This window comes from Thalassophryne amazonica, chromosome 19 (genome assembly GCF_902500255.1).
Source record: "Thalassophryne amazonica chromosome 19, fThaAma1.1, whole genome shotgun sequence".
Taxonomy (NCBI): Eukaryota; Metazoa; Chordata; class Actinopteri; order Batrachoidiformes; family Batrachoididae; genus Thalassophryne; species Thalassophryne amazonica.
The window spans coordinates 63,384,105-63,403,197 of record NC_047121.1 but is presented as its reverse complement, the minus strand read 5'-3'; the positions used below and the strand labels follow the sequence as shown (position 1 = coordinate 63,403,197).

Sequence of the window (19,093 nt, the reverse complement as noted above, 5' to 3'; positions counted from 1 at the left end):
TGTTCCATACAAATTAATTTTTAACCTCCAGCTCCCTCTTGTGGCAACAATGACATTGCACAAATCTTTTCTCACTGCGGGATTTTTCCAGATGGATGCTGGGAAGTTGTGTCCCGCCAAAGCTCTGTGCTCACGGTAGAGAATGCAGAGAGAACTACATCTCCCAGAAGCGCCTTATTTTATATGCACATCACTTAGTTTGCGCCGCTCTTCTTGTTCTGGTTCTGCTGCTGGACTTTTCTTCTTTTTGGACGAGTGGATGCTTGGTAAACATTCAAGAGCCTGCATAAGTATTTTATAGATTAAATAAGACAGTTCGGTAGCATTATGGCGGAGAGTTTGAGTGAGGGAATGTTGCGTTAGCTTACAGTGACAGACGTACGTAAAATCTGTGCTGTTGTTGCTAACCAGCTAACTATTCTAAATAGTTAACTACTTTTATTTATTTTTTAAAATCATGAATCGCTAAATATTCCCAAATATTATCTCTTACCTTCGTGTTCATTTTGTCACAAATGCAATTTCCGAATGGCAAAAATGGAATGTGTTGGACAGTGGAACAAAACAGACATTACATCAACTCTAAGAAAAAGGACAAACATTCCTCATTCAGAAAAGGATCAGACTTCATCCAAACCTTCAGAGAAGGAGAAAAGCAGTCAAGCTGCTTTGTCTTCAAATGGGACATCTTCTGAGGGCTTAGGTAGGGGAAACTATCCTGATAATAAAGGCAAAGTGCTGCTGCTGCTGGTGGGGATTTCTCTCTCCACACGACTCTACAAGATCATGGATCCCCCTCATGTGTGGTAAGTTACAAACCCCCGGCATCGGTATGAATAACAACTTAAAGGTGATCTAAATGATTGTCATATATTTTGGTAATAGTTCAGGTCAAATCCACGCCACAGAATCAAAGGGTAATAGATGGTGGGGTGAAATATGACGCATTTCTCGCAGTAATTCTGCATTCGGGGACAGCCATAGTCTGTCCCCATCAGAAACATGGCACTTTCTCTACGTTTTTGGACAAATTACAGGGCAAACAAAGTGAAAATGCAAAGAAAAAGTAATGACGCAGTGGAAAGTGGACGCGTTGTGGTTTGTTTCTGACCCGGAGCTCAAACGTGTCGAGGGAGTTGGGCAGGCGAGAGACCACTGCTACTCTGTCAAGGTATGTCGGCTAAAACCTACTGACACAACCTCTCTTATTTGCCTTGTTTAGGTTTACATCCATATTTTGGAACATCCACCTCAGTGATCCAGATAACGATGTAAAAAATGACAGAAAAAGGGAACACCAGGCCATGACAAACTTTTAGAGTCAGGCCTCTTCATGATCTTTTCTTTATAGAGAAGTCACAAGTTGTCTCTATGTCCATTTTTGAGACCTCTGAGTGCTTCATCCTAACATTTCCTACATTTAATGTAAATAGTTTTACATAACTTTGTTGTTTTCTACATTTGTACACATATTTTTGAAATTTCCAATTCATATTTACATTTTAAGCTATGAAAAAATGTTTCGGTAAACAAGTTTGTTGTTTTCACAGTCAAAAAAACAAACTTTTTTTCTGCTCGGATTTTCTGTTTTTGTGTGAATTTAGACCCATTGATACTGTATCTCAGCATGAAAGAAAAACTGTGAAGTCACACAGGTGAGCTTGTGCTGAAAACATGACACCAAACAAGGCAAAGTAAACAGTTTTTTAAGGTAAATTATGAAGGTAAAGCCAAAAGTAGTCAAAATGGCCAATTATACCCTGGACCCGAGAGGGTTAATAATAACAGCAACAACAGAACATTAGGTGAAAGCAATCCTGTACAAATGAATCTTGAGCTTCTCCTTAAAAGCTCCAACAGAGTCTACGGAGCACGGATGCAATGGCAGTGTGTTCCATACCTTGGGAGCTGCCACCCCAAATGCACAGTTTCTTGGTTCTCAACCTAGACCTTGACACAACCAACAAGTTCTGGTCTGAAGACCTCGGAGACCTGCTTGTAGCATAAGAGTGTAGGGATTCGCTAATGTAGAGTGGTGACTTACCCTGCAGACCTCTGAAAGTTATCACCAATACTTTAAACTGCAGCCTAAATTGAATGTGGAGCCAATGCAGGGAGGACAGAATTGGTGTTACGTGGCACTTCTTGGAAGACCTAGTAAGAAGCCTTGCAGCTGCATTTCGGACTGTTTGTAAGCGGTCATAACCATAACACCATAACACATTTTCTTTTGTACGTTGAGATTCCATTTGTCACATCTTAACTTGTGACTGTTTCAGCTGGGATGAGACGCACTTTGGAAAGATGGGAAGCTACTACATCAACAGGACCTTCTTTTTTGATGTCCATCCTCCGCTTGGGAAAGTAAGATGAAAGATGAGGCATGTTTAACCATAGCTGTCTCGTGTGAAGACTTTTGTTGATTCTTTTTCATTTTTTTAATCATTGGCAGATGCTGATTGGTCTAGCAGGTTTCATGACAGGCTATGATGGTACATTTCCTTTCCTAAGCCCTGGAGATAAATATGGGGGTCACAACTACTGGGGCATGAGGGGTGTAAGTCCAAATGATAGCATTGTTTTATCCATTAATAAGTAGTTTTAGAAAGCTTCACATTGCTGTGTATTAAGGCTACTGTTTGCCTTTTCTGTCTAGTTCTGTGCCATTTTGGGTTCTTGTCTCCCCATATTTGCCTACATCATAGTGCTGGAGTTGTCTCTGTCTTACACTGCTGCTCTAATCACAGCTGCTCTACTTATATTTGGTGAGTAATAGTCCACTAATGAAAAATAATTGTGGAAATATTCAAAAATCGAAAGCATTTTGTCATATTCTTACATTGTCATATTTATTACTTGGACATTTTAGGGAATAGATCAATTATTCTGTTCAAAATGAATTGTAATTTACTTTTGTATGTGCAGCCCCAAATCAGAAAAAGTTGGGACGGTATGGAAATGCAAATAACCCCACAGACTGTGGGGGGTTATTTGCAGTGATTCTGACATTTACTTTGACTTCTATTTAATTGCAGACAGTTCAAACCCAAGAAACATCATGTTTTGTGTGGTCAACTTCATTTTAATTGTTAGTGTACATCCATTCCTGCATTTAAGACCTGCAACACATTCAAAAAGAAGTTGGGGCACTAAAGCCTTTACTGCTTTGTAATGTTGCCATTTCATCTCACAACGCTTAAAATTCATTTTGGCATTGAGGATTCTAAGTGGTGAAGCATGGCAGATGTTACTTAGTCCTATTCTATGTGCAAATCATTTTTGCGTTTTTTATTTCAAAATTCCCCACACATTCTCCAGTGGGGGACAGGTCATCACTGCAGGCAGGCCAGTCCAGTACCCCTATCCTCCTCTGCAGCCATGCCTTTGTAATGTGTGCAGAATGAGGTTTTAAAGTCTTTTTGAAAAATGGATGGATGTCCCTGGAAAAAAATGTCCTCTTAAAGGCAGCAGATATTGCGCTAAAATGTCACTGCACTTTTCTGCATTCATGTTGCTGTCACAGAAGTGTAAATTACATTTGTTAAGGGCACTGACACAAGCCCATACCATGACATACCCTGGCTTTTGCAAATGTTGCTGATAATTTTCTGTATGGTCCTTTTCATCTTTGGTCCAGAGCACACACTGTCCATTTCCTCCAAAAACATTCTGGAATACTGATCCATCTGACCACAATACACATTTCCAGTGTGTGATGGTCCAACCCAGATGCCTCTCAGCCCAGAGAAGTTAATGTGTGACTGTAGCTTCTTATTACAGTGCTTGATAAATTTTTTTCCTGAAGTAATCACTTGCCCATATGGTTATATCAGCTATTGATGAATGACAGTTCTTGATGCAGTGTTGTCTGAGATCACAGATATTCAACTTAGGTTTGCCCTTTGCCTTTTACAGACTGAAATTCCTTCAGATTCCATGAGTCATTTAGCTAATGATATTATGCACTATAGAGGGAGAAATGTGTAAATCTCTTTCAGTCCTTCTTTGAAGACCATTGTTTTGAAAAGTTTCATCATTTTCCTCACATATTTGTTGACAAACTATAGATCCTTTGTCCATCTTTGATCTTCTAATACTGCCTTTCATGGATACTGCTTTTGTATCAAATCATGATTGTAAGCACCTGTTTGAACTCACCTATTTGAAATAATAACATTATTTAATTTATTAGCTCATTACTAGTCCTAAATTGTCCAGTCCCAACTTTTTTCTGAATGCGTTGCAGGCCTTAAATGTAGGAATAGATGTATATTAACTAATTAAATAAAACTGATATGAATTATCTTAGCTTCATAGGGTTTGCAATGAAACAGAGGTTAAAGTAAATGTAGGGATCATTGTGTCGTATTTTTGATTATTTGCATTTTCCATATCATTTTATCATGTACCTTATGTTGTGATGTCAGCCTGTTAAATGCTTTCAAAGACCCAGCAAATTATATGTTTATGCTGTTGAAATTAATTGAGGTCTTCTGAAAATACTAAATCCATTGACTCTGTTTGCTCACACCCTACTGACAGATACTGGCTCCATCACTATTTCCCAGTACATCCTGCTGGACCCCATTCTCATGTTCTTCATCATGGCAGCTCTGCTCAGCATGGTCAAGTTCAACCAGCAGGGTGATAGGTACCATCACAACAAACCTACTTTCATCTGGATTTTGCAGTGCTGTATTAACCTGTGTATCCCAGCAGTCATAGGGCAAGTGGTGGGGTACACCATAGACAGGTTGCCACGTACAGACTGACAAATTGATTCATTCATTCCCACACCTTCGGTCAATTTAAAGGTTTCAATTCACCTAATTTGCATGCCTTTGGAAGTGGGAGGAAGCCAGAGAGAACCCACATGAACATGTGGAGAACATACAGACTCCACACAGAAAGGACCAGATGGGAAGCAATCTTAGGGCCCTGTCCCACTGGCGTTTAGAAGGATTTGCGTATGGATTGCACACAGAATTGGCCCATATTCGCCAAACATCCGCAATATCCACGTAACATGCCTGTATGAGTTGGCCGACATCCGAACACGCCCGTGATCATCTGCAGAGGCACGCATGTCCGCAGCCAGGATTTTTGACCTGCTCAAAAATCTGAATGCGGTTGACATCCGCCTTACATACTCCATACGTACTCAATTCATACACAATACATACTCACTCGATGCGCTGTATATCTGCCGTTAACCGCTAATATCCGCAACTGATGGGGATTCGCGGCTTGACAGCGGACTGGGACAGTGTGTAAAACAGATATATTGCGTGCCCATCATGTCCACATCACAAACTAAAATATGTTGTAGCGACTGCATACAAATTGGCCACGAATAAAGTGTTTTTATTACATCTGCTTTGCAGCTGATTTGTGGACAGTCTGTGAATGCATAACAAACACGTCACTTAAACCCAAAGTGTGGCAGAAAGCGGCATACCTGCCAATCAGTGCCGGTCCAGCTGTGTAAATCCACAAAGATGTAGCTGCTGCAATCCAGGACTTTTATTTAACACCAACAAAAGGAAGAGTTGCTGTTTAGCCACAACTCACTCCAAAAAAACAAAAAACAAAAAAAAAGCACCTTCTCACACCCAGAGCGGCTTCCCCGCTCCCCAAACTCATGAACAGTTAACCCTCGAATGACAACACTCTGTGATCAACTTGTCCAAGTCCAGCAAATGCTCCAGAGGCTGTCTTGTTGGTGTGAATAGTGATGCCGACGGCCCGAGTGCGCTTATTTTATGACTGCAATGCAGATGCCATGCACGCGCGATGCATTCATAATACACCCGTAATACTGCCGTGATAATCTCAATGTGTCTGATCAGTTTCCTCACTGCATGCATTATATAACCATGATTGTACATCATATATTCACTATATATTATTAATATATCCGCAATTCATACTAGGACATTTGTCATTTTTGGCCATTTTTGTTGAGGATGACGACGAACGCCTGCAATTTGTATACTCAATTCATGCGCAATTAATCCTCTCCCCAGAGGGACAGGGCCCTTAGAACCTTCTTGCTGTGAGGCAACCCTGCTAAGCCACCATTATGCTGTGGTCTGTATGTGTGTGTGTCTGTGTGTGTGTGTATTTCCAGTAGAACATATTAAGTAATTTGAGAGAATGAATTAATACTCACCTCATGTCTTTGAACTACTTTTTATTTTTCATCATGAAACGTGGCGGTTCTCCACATTATTCCTTCCTGCTGTTCTTTTCAGGCCTTTTTCGGCCCCCTGGTGGCTGTGGCTAGTACTCATTGGTGTAAACCTTGCTGGTGCTTTAGGAGTGAAGTTTGTGGGGCTCTTTGTCATCCTGCTGGTGGGACTGAACACAGCCTCTGACCTCTGGAGGTTAATAGGGGACTTGCGCCTCTCATTGGTAAACAGCTTTTCTTTTCTTTAGCTGTACTCCTAAGTAATAATGAGTAATCCGAGACCGATTATCGCTTTACCTTCTCGACTTTATTTTCTGATATCAGGTGGACATCACAAAGCACCTCCTGGCTCGGGTGTTTGGACTCATCCTGCTCCCGCTGTTTCTCTACTTTACCATTTTTGCAGTCCACTTTGTTGTGTTGAACAAAAGGTGAGTGTGATTGCCGAGTTTGGGATAAATGGGGGTTCCGGCACTGATTGTTTGGGTCGTCACGATCGTTCTCTCTCACCAGTGGACCGGGAGATGGCTTCTTCAGTTCTGCTTTTCAATCCCGTCTCATTGGAAACAAACTACATAACGCGTCTATGCCTGAGTGTGAGTCCCACATTTAGGATTAAAACCACATCATATTCTGTTTGTAGTCGCTAAATCACGAATGGTAACTCAAAGGAGAAGGTCAGAAATGTCGCTGCAGTCATCCGTATAGTGTTAAGCTGATATGATCAGTAATTTCTTGACATTTTGCTTGGGTTTGTTTTAGACTTAGACAACTTTATTCATCCCACCAGGGGCAATTAATTTCAGTTTTTGGGTTCTCTCTCACAGTGTTTACAAAAACATTTTCTGTTTACTTATAATGAAAATCGCTATCTGGATCTTCTAACGCAGACCTGGCGTACGGCTCCACTGTCACACTGAAAAATCTCCGTATTGCTGGAGGATACCTGCACTCTCACTTGGACCTGTATCCAGATGGAGTCGGTGCAAAGCAGCAGCAGGTCAAGCTCTAAGTACAAATATAAAAAAAGAAAGAAATCACACAATCTTGCCAATTTTATTGATATCTTAATTGTTTCCTCTGTGTTTACAGGTGACAGCCTACTTCCATAAAGACTACAACAACTTGTGGGTTGTCCACCGACAGACTGATCATGCTAGTAAGAAGATAGACTTTTGTTATAAATTGCTCTTCCGAGATCTTGTGACATTTTTACGTGGACCTTTTTTTTTTCTTTTCTCTCATTTTAAGATCAGTCAGAAACTCCAGATTTGATTCGTCATGGCGACATCATTCGATTGGAACACAAAGAGTAAGTATCATTGTTAACAAAGAGGCTATGCTTTAAACAAAATTAAATCTCACAGAAATAATTCATTTTTGTCTTCTCATGTTTGTTTGTCTTGGCCCCTTTAGGACAACCCGCAATCTTCACAGCCACCTCCATGAGGCGCCGCTGACCAAAAAGCACTACCAAGTTACAGGTTATGGCATTGTAAGATGGCCCACAACACCCCTGTTCCTCAGGTTCTATTTCGATCATCCGCGATCCAAAAAAACTGCAAAAACTGGATGAAAGACTTATTCTGGCTCGCCTCTTAACAGGCTGGCAACCTGCTTCAAAGCGAAAGAACAACAGAACAACAACAAACACTGCTTCTCCTTCAGATTTTTACACCTAATGGAGCATAATCAAATAAGTATCAAGCTGTACTCACTAGGAATACCCTGTTTAAAGATGTTCAAACAAGATTGAAGCAGTTAAGACAACAAACACCTGGAAGTTACCACGTATTAGCTACAATTTGACGAATCAAAGTGAAATTTTTGAACTGCTCGAAAATTTCACACCGATTTCAAATCTGGTGCCAATGATGGCTGTAACTACTACGTATACCAAATTTGTTCAAGATTGACAAAGATGGATCAAGAAGTTAGTATGATGTTTCAAAATGTGCCATGATTTGCTATTCAGGATGAAACTGGAAGGAACGGCGCTCTGTGGAATAGCCCTATAATGTCAATTCACACTTTGCAGGATTACAATTGTAATAGCTAAGGCTGCTTTTTCATCTGCATGAACATTTATGATTTCTGAACATTTTTCTGACATTTACAGAAGCAAAACTGGCTGTTGCCTTTTTTTATGTCCCAATTCTACAAAGTTGGGGGAGCCATTGTGTTTTCACCCTCCTGTCCGAAAGCCATCTGTCAGCATTTCATTTCTGCAAAATAACTCAACAATGCCTCGTCTGATTGCATCCATCTCTTGGTGGTGTATTGAGGGAGGCTAGTGGACAGTTCCTTTCAAAAAATAGTGGTTGTTAAAATAGCAGATAGTTGTGTGATATTAGATCTTTCAGTATTTCCACTTTTTGTTCTTTGTCTTGTGTTTAGAATGCCACAGGAGACGCCAATGACCTGTGGCAGGTGGAGGTATATGGGGGGAGGAAGGGCGATCTTGTGAAGGTGCTACGCAGTAAAGTCCGCTTTCTGCACCAAGCTACTGGCTGTGTGCTTTACTCATCTGGCAAGACTCTGCCCAAGTGGTAAACACGGGCTCTGCTCAGACTGATTTTATTCTTATACAGTGAAGATAAATCTGTTAGTCTTCACTGTAGGTCTTGTTTGTGTTCAGGGGCTGGGAACAGGTGGAGGTGACCTGTAGTCCCTACTTGAAGGAATCTCCAAACTCGCAGTGGAACATTGAAGATCATATCAATTCCAAATGTATGATAAATACATTTGCTGTGTTTCTAAGTGTAAATGCAAAGATGAGCTGACATGATTTTTCTCTTCGTTTCTGACAGTGCCCAACATTAGTCTGTCAGTGCTGAAGCCACTTTTTCTGGAGATCCTGCTGGAGTCCCATATTGTTATGATCAGAGTAAGAAGCCAGCTCATCTTTAGTAATATCTTTAAAAAAATAGTTGTTTTTTATACATAAAGGTGACACATGTTTCTTTTAGGGTAACAGTGGTTTAAAACCCAAAGGCAATGATATGACCTCAAAACCCTGGCACTGGCCCATCAACTACCAGGTTTACATAATCTACTATATGTTGTAGAATTGTTTATTTATTTATTTGTCATTAAATTGAGTAGCAATTACGTTGAATCATTGCAAATGTTCTGTTTGTTTTTTTCTCTCTCTCTTTCTGAAGGGACTGAGGTTTTCTGGGGTGAATGAAACAGAGTATCGAGTTTACCTGCTGGGGAACCCTGTAAGTTCCTCTTTAGATGGCTGTGTTTTTGCCTGCTGTGGGTCTCATCTGACATGAATTCTTTCACGAATAAATTCTCTTCTTCAGGTGGTTTGGTGGACCAATTTAGCATGTTTGGGATTGTATCTCATCATGGTGTCCACGGCTTCTGTTACCCTGCAAAGAGGTATACCGTTGAACCGCAAACGAAGAGGTATGATTACGGACGTTGGCTTCGTCTTACCGTTCTGTACTTGTTTTTTATTGCTCAAAGCAGATAGTAAATTTACTTGACTACCCATAGTTACATTTTAGGACTCTATGGTGTGTGTTCTGATCCACCCCTGGGTGTACATGGGGTATGGGGTAGCACCAGAGGACCAGCAAAGAGATCACAATTGTTAGTTTAAAACAACAAGTCCCCAAACTACGGTATATGGAATTCCTCATTGACCAGCCTTACTTAACAGACAGTTGCAAAAGATGTCTGATCTGAAACCCAGCCATTGATTTGACACAAGTTTTACACCTTTCCTGACGCAACTCCACATTACATGGAGAAATGTGGCAGGGGTGGTATTTGAACCCAGAACCATCTGCACTAAAACCAAGTGCGTTAACCACTTGGCCACCACCCCTGCATATAGAATCTACATAGAGTGGTTTTAAAAAATAAGAAAGATCCAGTGAGCAGCAGTTCTCTAGGTGTAAATGCCTTGTTGATGGCAAAGGTCAGAGAATAATGTCCAGTAGCAACTTCTTGTAACCACACTATGCTTAAGAGCATATCGGAAAGCACAACATGTAGAAGCTTGAAGTAGATGGACTACAGCAGTAGAAGATCACACCAGATGTCACACCTCTCTGCTAAGAACAGGAACTAAGGCTACAGTGGGTGCGGACGGACCACAACTGGAGATCGTTAGATGAGAAACATGTTTCCTGGTCTGATGAACCAAAATCTCTCAGGAGTGTTTCCAGCACCTTCTCGAATCCATACAAGTCAAGTCTGGAAGCATGCATTGGTGCTGTGCCTGACCCCATCCACCACAGAACTGTCCTTTTTCCTGGATGGTAACCACTCAGGCAGACAACCAGAACATCCCCACCATGAAGAATTGAGGCATTTCTGAAGGCAAAATTAGCCTTAAATTGGTGCATCTGACGAAGCTAGTGATGAGTGTAATTTCATTCAACTTGAGGCTTTCTCTCTGATTGTTGAAAGAGTGAATATTTGAAAATGGTTAATCTGTCATATTTCTTTGTGTTTCAGAACATTCCCGCATGCTGAGGAGTGGAGGCGGGCTGCTGTTTCTTGGCTGGCTGCTTCACTACGCACCGTTCTATGTTATGAGTCGGGTTCTGTACTACCACCACTACTTCCCTGCTATGCTGTTCAACAGCATGCTGACTGGTACCAAGTTCTGTCACATTATTTTTACTCTCATTACATGGCTGTGGTTATTATAACATTTTGTTTGTTTACAGGAATGACATTAGACATTCTGTTGAAAAACACAGACCTGCTACTCCGCCCACCTCATTCTGATTGGCTGCGGACTGTTGGGCACGCAGGACTTCTGTTCAGTATTCTTTACAGGTCAGCAGTAAAATTCCGTCGTCTTTCAAAATTTGAAGCTGATCATAAAAGAATGTCTTTTGTTTTTGGACGATATGTTTTTAAACATAATGGGTTTTATCATTGTGCTCAGTAGACGGTCCTATTGCAGAAAGTACTATCTCATGTGGGGCTGCAACATTAGCAATAGATATTAGCATTAGCATATATATACAACCCCTAGCAATAATTATGGAATCACCGGCCTCGGAGGATGTTCATTCAGTTGTTTAATTTTGTAGAAAAAAAGCAGATCACAGACATGACACAAAACTAAAGTCATTTCAAATGGCAACTTTCTGGCTTTAAGAAACACTATAAGAAATCAGGAAAAATAATTGTGGCAGTCAGTAACGGTTACTTTTTTAGACCAAGCAGAGGGAAAAAATATGGACTCACTCAATTCTGAGGAATAAATTATGGAATCACCCTGTAAATTTTCATCCCCAAAACTAACACCTGCATCAAATCAGATCTGTTCATTAGTCTGCATCTAAAAAGGAGTGATCACACCTTGGAGAGCTGTTGCACCAAGTGGACTGACATGAATCATGGCTCCAACACGAGAGATGTCAATTGAAACAAAGAAGAGGATTATCAAACTCTTAAAAGAGGGTAAATCATCACGCAATGTTGCAAAAGATGTTGGTTGTTCACAGTCAGCTGTGTCTAAACTCTGGACCAAATACAAACAACATGGGAAGGTTGTTAAAGGCAAACATACTGGTAGACCAAGGAAGACATCAAAGCGTCAAGACAGAAAACTTAAAGCAGTATGTCTCAAAAATCAAAAATGCACAACAAAACAAATGAGGAACGAATGGGAGGAAACTGGAGTCAACGTCTGTGACCGAACTGTAAGAAACCGCCTAAAGGAAATGGGATTTACATACAGAAAAGCTAAACGAAAGCCATCATTAACACCTAAACAGGAAAAAAAAACAAGGTTACAATGGACTAAGGAAAAGCAATCGTGGACTGTGGATGACTGGATGAAAGTCATATTCAGTGATGAATCTCGAATCTGTATTGGGCAAGGTGATGGTGGAACTTTTGTTTGGTGCTGTTCCAATGAGATTTATAAAGCTGACTGCCTGAAGAGAACATGTAAATTTCCACAGTCATTGATGATATGGGGCTGCATGTCAGGTAAAGACACTGGGGAGATGGCTGTCATTACATCATCAATAAATGCACAAGTTTACGTTGATATTTTGGACACTTTTCTTATCCCATCAATTGAAAGGATGTTTGGGGACGATGAAATCATTTTTCAAGATGATAATGCATCTTGCCATAGAGCAAAAACTGAAAACATTCCTTGCAAAAAGACATAGGGTCAATGTCATGGCCTGCAAATAGTCCGGATCTTAATCCAGTTGAAAATCTTTGGTGAAAGTTGAAGAAAATGGTCCGTGACAAGGCTCCAACCTGCAAAGCTGATCTGGCAACAGCAATCAGAGAAAGTTGGAGCCAGATTGATGAAGAGTACTGTTTGTCACTCATTAAGTCCATGCCTCAGAGACTGCAAGCTGTTATAAAAGCCAGAGGTGGTGCAACAAAATACTAGTGATGTGTTGGAGCGTTCTTTTGTTTTTCATGATTCCATAATTTTTTCCTCAGAATTGAGTGATTCCATATTTTTTTCCCTCTGCTTGGTCTAAAAAAGTAACCGTTACTGACTGCCACAATTTTTTTCCTGATTTGTTATAGTGTTTCTTAAAGCCAGAAAGTTGCCATTTGAAATGACTTTAGTTTTGTGTCATGTCTGTGATCTGATTTTTTTCTACAAAATTAAACAACTGAATGAACATCCTCCGAGGCTGGTGATTCCATAATTTTTGCCAGGGGTTTTATATATATATATATATATATATATATATATATATATATATATATATGCAAATACTGTATTGAAAAGCTGAAGCTAATGCTGTACGAAGCACAAAAAACAAATAAATTGCTTGTCACCACTGAACAGATAATCATCAGTGAGGCAAAGGTGCATTGTAATTAAAACATTTGAAAACTGCACATTATTTATTTATTTATTTATTTATAATGTAAACAAAGATTTGTAAAATATGACTCAGCTTATGACTTACTGTTGCTTGTACTTGTTATCTCACCAAATCCAAACAAGTTTTGTACCATGTAGTATGAATGTTCCATTCCCTCCTGTTATTCCAGAGCATATTTCAGTTTGAGAGCATGATTTCTTAAATTTGCTCTTTGTGTAAGACAAAGCATGTTTTGTTTTGTTGTTTTTTTTTTTTGCTGCTTCTTCTGCTGATTCTTCTGCTTCTTGTGCTCCAGAGTGTGAATTACAGTACCGATTTAATTATAAAATTAAAAAAATGGCTTTTCTTACTTGTAGACAATACCATCTTGTGGCCATAGAGGATAATGCAGTATTTTTCCATATATGTTGCTTCAATATATAAGTCGCAAGACCTCCCAAACTAGTTAAACAAAATTATGTGATTTGTCATATAGAACATACAGTAATCGGCTCATTAATTTTCCAATTGTTTTATTTACTGGAGCTGATTTCTTTGTGTGATGGCTGTTTAAATTAAAACCTCCTAAAGAAGTTTTTACTGTTTACTGACGAACTCATTAAAACAAGTGCTGTAGTTGTTGATAATGTCTGAGTTATTTTCACCTTTAGTTCACGTTGATTATTGCTGTCTGTTTTCTCAGTTTCTACCTGTTTCATCCTCTGACCTACGGAATGACGGGCCCACTGGCACACGAGCCGGGCAGCACCATGGCCGGCCTCAAGTGGATGGACTCATGGGAATTTTGAGACTTGAATGAGTGCGATATGAGAGTGTTACAGATGCTTTCATCACCAAACTGCCTTAGATGCATCACACACTACAAACATTGCAATAATAAGCTAAAGCGATTGTGGGACGTATTGAAAAAGAATTCAGAAATACTGAAGTGCTGTGTCTCTGTGCTCATCTATATCATAAGAGCCAAGCGGCGTGTGTGTGTGTGTGCGCGCGCTCCTGTGTATGGCTTTGATCACGGCAAAACCGGGGAGAGCTGACATTTGCCGTTTGGTATGCTTATGTATTTTGGGTCAAGGATTAACACGAAAACAAATTTGATAGGACAAATATTTTTGAGAAATTAGCATTTTTAACTAATCAGTAAACAGCAGACGTTGTGCTGCAATGCACCATGGGAGTTTGGGGTTTTAAGGTTTTAAATGTTATTGTGTTATTATTGATTTATTGTGTTGTGTGTTGTAGGTCAATAGGTTTAGCCAGTTTAGGTAAGTGCTGTTGCTGTTACCATGAGTGACGTAAGTGTCATGTTGGTACCATGAGTGAAATGTGTAGTGCTTTTGATGTCTTCTGCCACTGTCTCTGTTTGTCAAAAGCACCTGCTTACAGCAGATTGCAAAAAAGAAACAAAGCTTTGGGTGTGTGCAATTTGATCACGTAAAAACTGGGGAGAGCTGACTTTTTCCATTTGGTATGTATTTTGGGTCAAGGGTGAACGTCGATAGGATTAATATTTATACAGAAGCTACATATTAGCTAACAACAATGGACAGTGATTTTCTGGACTCACACGCCAATCCAGCACGGGGCGGTGAATCATTTATATATTAAAAGAATGAGAGTGTGTGTGTGTGTGCATGCGTGATTTTACATAAGTTCAGTGCAAGTATACGTATAATACAATTGTAAATATATTAAAAATACATGGATGACACAACAAAATGAAAACACTTGCCATTGTCAAATGGCAAAATAGAAGTAAAAATAAAATAATAATAATACTGATAATAATCAATCAATCAATTTTATTTATATAGCGCCAAATCACAACAAACAGTTGCCCCAAGGCGCTTTATATTGTAAGGCAAGGCCATACAATAATTACGTAAAAACCCCAACGGTCAAAACGACCCCCTGTGAGCAAGCACTTGGCGACAGTGGGAAGGAAAAACTCCCTTTTAACAGGAAGAAACCTCCAGCAGAACCAGGCTCAGGGAGGGGCAGTCTTCTGCTGGGACTGGTTGGGGCTGAGGGAGAGAACCAGGAAAAAGACATGCTGTGGAGGGGAGCAGAGATCAATCACTAATGATTAAATGCAGAGTGGTGCATACAGAGCAAAAAGAGAAAGAAAGAAAGAAACACTCAGTGCATCATGGGAACCCCCCAGCAGTCTAAGTCTATAGCAGCATAACTAAGGGATGGTTCAGGGTCACCTGATCCAGCCCTAACTATAAGCTTTAGCAAAAAGGAAAGTTTTAAGCCTAATCTTAAAAGTAGAGAGGGTGTCTGTCTCCCCGATCCGAATTGGGAGCTGGTTCCACAGGAGAGGAGCCTGAAAGCTGAAGGCTCTGCCTCCCATTCTACTCTTACAAACCCTAGGAACTACAAGTAAGCCTGCAGTCTGAGAGCGAAGCGCTCTATTGGGGTGATATGGTACTATGAGGTCCCTAAGATAAGATGGGACCTGATTATTCAAAACCTTATAAGTAAGAAGAAGAATTTTAAATACTATTCTAGAATTAACAGGAAGCCAATGAAGAGAGGCCAATATGGGTGAGATATGCTCTCTCCTTCTAGTCCCCGTTAGTACTCTAGCTGCAGCATTTTGAATTAACTGAAGGCTTTTCAGGGAACTTTTAGGACAACCTGATAATAATGAATTACAATAGTCCAGCCTAGAGGAAATAAATGCATGAATTAGTTTTTCAGCATCACTCTGAGACAAGACCTTTCTAATTTTAGAGATATTGCGTAAATGCAAAAAAGCAGTCCTACATATTTGTTTAATATGCGCTTTGAATGACATAGCCTGATCAAAAATGACTCCAAGATTTCTCACAGTATTACTAGAGGTCAGGGTAATGCCATCCAGAGTAAGGATCTGGTTAGACACCATGTTTCTAAGATTTGTGGGGCCAAGTACAATAACTTCAGTTTTATCTGAGTTTAAAAGCAGGAAATTAAAGGTCATCCATGTCTTTATGTCTGTAAGACAATCCTGCAGTTTAGCTAATTGGTGTGTGTCCTCTGGCTTCATGGATAGATAAAGCTGGGTATCATCTGCGTAACAATGAAAATTTAAACAATGCCGTCTAATAATACTGCCTAAGGGAAGCATGTATAAAGTGAATAAAATTGGTCCTAGCACAGAATCTTGTGGAACTCCATAATTAACCTTAGTCTGTGAAGAAGATTCCCCATTTACATGAACAAATTGTAATCTATTAGATAAATATGATTCAAACCACCGCAGCGCAGTGCCTTTAATACCTATGGCATGCTCTAATCTCTGTAATTAAATTTTATGGTCAACAGTATCAAAAGCAGCACTGAGGTCTAACAGAACAAGCACAGAGATGAGTCCACTGTCTGAGGCCATAAGATCATTTGTAACCTTCACTAATGCTGTTTCTGTACTATGATGAATTCTAAAACCTGACTGAAACTCTTCAAATAGACCATTCCTCTGCAGATGATCAGTTAGCTGTTTTACAACTACCCTTTCAAGAATTTTTGAGAGAAAAGGAAGGTTGGAGATTGGCCTATAATTAGCTAAGATAGCTGGGTCAAGTGATGGCTTTTTAAGTAATGGTTTAATTACTGCCACCTTAAAAGCCTGTGGTACATAGCCAACTAATAAAGATAGATTGATCATATTTAAGATCGAAGCATTAAATAATGGTAGGGCTTCCTTGAGCAGCCTGGTAGGAATGGGGTCTAATAGACATGTTGATGGTTTGGATGAAGTAACTAATGAAAATAACTCAGACAGAACAATCTGAGAGAAAGATTCTAACCAAATACCGGCATCACTGAAAGCAGCCAAAGATAACGATACGTCTTTGGGATGGTTATGAGTAATTTTTTCTCTAATAGTTAAAATTTTATTAGCAAAGAAAGTCATGAAGTCATTACTAGTTAAAGGAATACTCGGCTCAATAGAGCTCTGACTCTTTGTCAGCCTGGCTACAGTGCTGAAAAGAAACCTGGGGTTGTTCTTATTTTCTTCAATTAGTGATGAGTAGTAAGATGTCCTAGCTTTACGGAGGGCTTTTTTTATAGAGCAACAGACTCTTTTTCCAGGCTAAGTGAAGATCTTCTAAATTAGTGAGACGCCATTTCCTCTCCAACTTACGGGTTATCTGCTTTAAGCTGTCAGTTTGTGAGTTATACCACAGAGTCAGGCACTTCTGATTTAAAGCTCTCTTTTTCAGAGGAGCTACAGCATCCAAAGTTGTCTTCAATGAGGATGTAAAACTATTGACGAGATACTCTATCTCACTTACAGAGTTTAGGTAGCTACTCTGCGCTGTGTTGGTATATGGCATTAGAGAACATAAGGAAGGAATCATATCCTTAAACCTAGTTACAGCGCTTTCTGAAAGACTTCTAGTGTAATGAAACTTATTCCCCACTGCTGGGTAGTCCATCAGAGTAAATGTAAATGTTATTAAGAAATTATCAGACAGAAGGGAGTTTTCAGGGAATACTGTTAAGTCTTCAATTTCCATACCATATGTCAGAACAAGATCTAAGATATGATTAAAGTGGTGGGTGAACTCATTTACATTTTGAGCAAAGCCAGTTGAGTCTAATAATAGATTAAATGCAGTGTTGAGGCTGTCATTCTCAGCATCTGTGTGGATGTTAAAATCGCCCACTATAATTATCTTATCTGAGCTAAGCACTAAGTCAGACAAAAGGTCTGAAAATTCACAGAGAAACTCACAGTAACGACCAGGTGGACGATAGATGATAACAAATAAAACTGGTTTTTGGGACTTCCAATTTGGATGGACAAGAGTAAGAGTCAAGCTTTCAAATTAATTAAAGCTCTGTCTGGGTTTTTGATTAATTAATAAGCTGGAATGGAAGATTGCTGCTAATCCTCTGCCTCGGCCCGTGCTACGAACGTTCTGGCAGTTAGTGTGACTCGGGGGTGTTGTATTATATTATTATAATTATTATAATAATAATTATAATAGTGATAATAGTCTGTATATGATAACAAGAATCTAAACAATTCAAAATTAGCAAATTAACATTAAAAAGTTACATAATTAACAGAAAAAAACATTCTGGACTCACACTCCATTCTAATTCATTATAAAAACTTTGCACAATTTATTACCAGCCTTGAAAAATATCAGCTACCTCTTTTATAAACACTACCCAATGTAGAACCCATGGATCCCCATGGGCAACACGCCAAGTCATTTTTAATGTATGAAACACTTCTTGTTTCACAGGCGGGTTGTTTTGGATAAAGTTCTGTTATGTCACAGTGAGTTTTACTGTTCAGTATTTTTGTATAATGTTAAGTCAGTCGTGCCGTCTGTACTGACTTCTGTTTAGATGTCAGACTGCTTACTTTTTGTCATGTGCACACTTCAGTGTGATAATGTAGCGGACATTTATCACATTTTGTATAGTTTCTGTGAAGGCTCTCAGTTGTCCAGGTGGTTTCCATATTAGAGAAGCTTGAATCTTCGACTGGACTGGGTTGCTGACCGAAGTCAGACTACCAGAGCAAGAATTTTTAGCTGAGGAAGTTTCTGTGATTTGAAGCGAAACATGATCGCGTCAAGCAACCCAGTCCAGTCGAAGATTCAAGCTTCTCTACTACACATTTTGTATACTCGTAGACTCCACCATAACCGAGTGGTCCTCTGTCTGTTCTCTGTGCTGTTAACACGCCCAGATGTGCAGAGTGCAGACGATATGTCCCATGTCCTGCATATGTTGACACGCTGAGGCGTGTAATGCGTATTCTACGCATACAAAGGTCTCTCTATGCCAGCTATGCAAATAAGAAGCCATCGCATACATGCATACATGGTAACAAGCCGAGACGTTCGTGCCCCTGCGGGATCCGCAAATTTATGTATGCAGACAGGACCCCTGCATGGGTGCCGCGCAATTGTCTGTTCTCTGTTCTGCGCACATGAAGATATTTCCTGTAAATGCCAGTGTGTACTCTGTACATGCAACAAAGCTTTCTTGTCCCCCTGTAATATTTCCTCTGTCTGGACTCCTGTGAGGTAATGGGCGGGGCAAAGCTGTA

The 19,093-nt window shown here is 39.8% G+C and overlaps 1 protein-coding gene across 1 annotated transcript; it reads left to right on the top strand.

Moving 5' to 3' along the window:
• Window positions 1-238: 238 nt before the first annotated feature.
• Window positions 239-14,770, top strand: pomt2 (protein-O-mannosyltransferase 2). The gene is made up of 21 exons (XM_034159586.1): window positions 239-806; window positions 2,280-2,364; window positions 2,453-2,557; window positions 2,657-2,765; window positions 4,543-4,651; window positions 6,255-6,414; window positions 6,515-6,621; window positions 6,704-6,786; window positions 7,081-7,190; window positions 7,283-7,349; window positions 7,442-7,502; window positions 7,607-7,685; window positions 8,588-8,739; window positions 8,829-8,920; window positions 9,001-9,077; window positions 9,160-9,231; window positions 9,355-9,414; window positions 9,502-9,607; window positions 10,667-10,807; window positions 10,882-10,993; window positions 13,715-14,770. The coding sequence occupies exons 1-21, from the start codon at window positions 529-531 to the stop codon at window positions 13,818-13,820; spliced, it is 2,271 nt and encodes a 756-aa protein (XP_034015477.1). The 5' UTR covers window positions 239-528; the 3' UTR covers window positions 13,821-14,770.
• Window positions 14,771-19,093: the final 4,323 nt, after the last annotated feature.

Bases quoted from the DNA above. Each gene is read 5' to 3' on its own strand.
- pomt2 (XM_034159586.1), top strand. From the start codon at position 529: ATGGCAAAAATGGAATGTGTTGGACAGTGGAACAAAACAGACATTACA. The intron at 6,622-6,703 runs GTGAGTGTGATT...CTCTCTCACCAG, and splicing joins TTTGTTGTGTTGAACAAAAG to TGGACCGGGAGATGGCTTCT. The intron at 7,350-7,441 runs GTAAGAAGATAG...TCTCATTTTAAG, and splicing joins CCGACAGACTGATCATGCTA to ATCAGTCAGAAACTCCAGAT.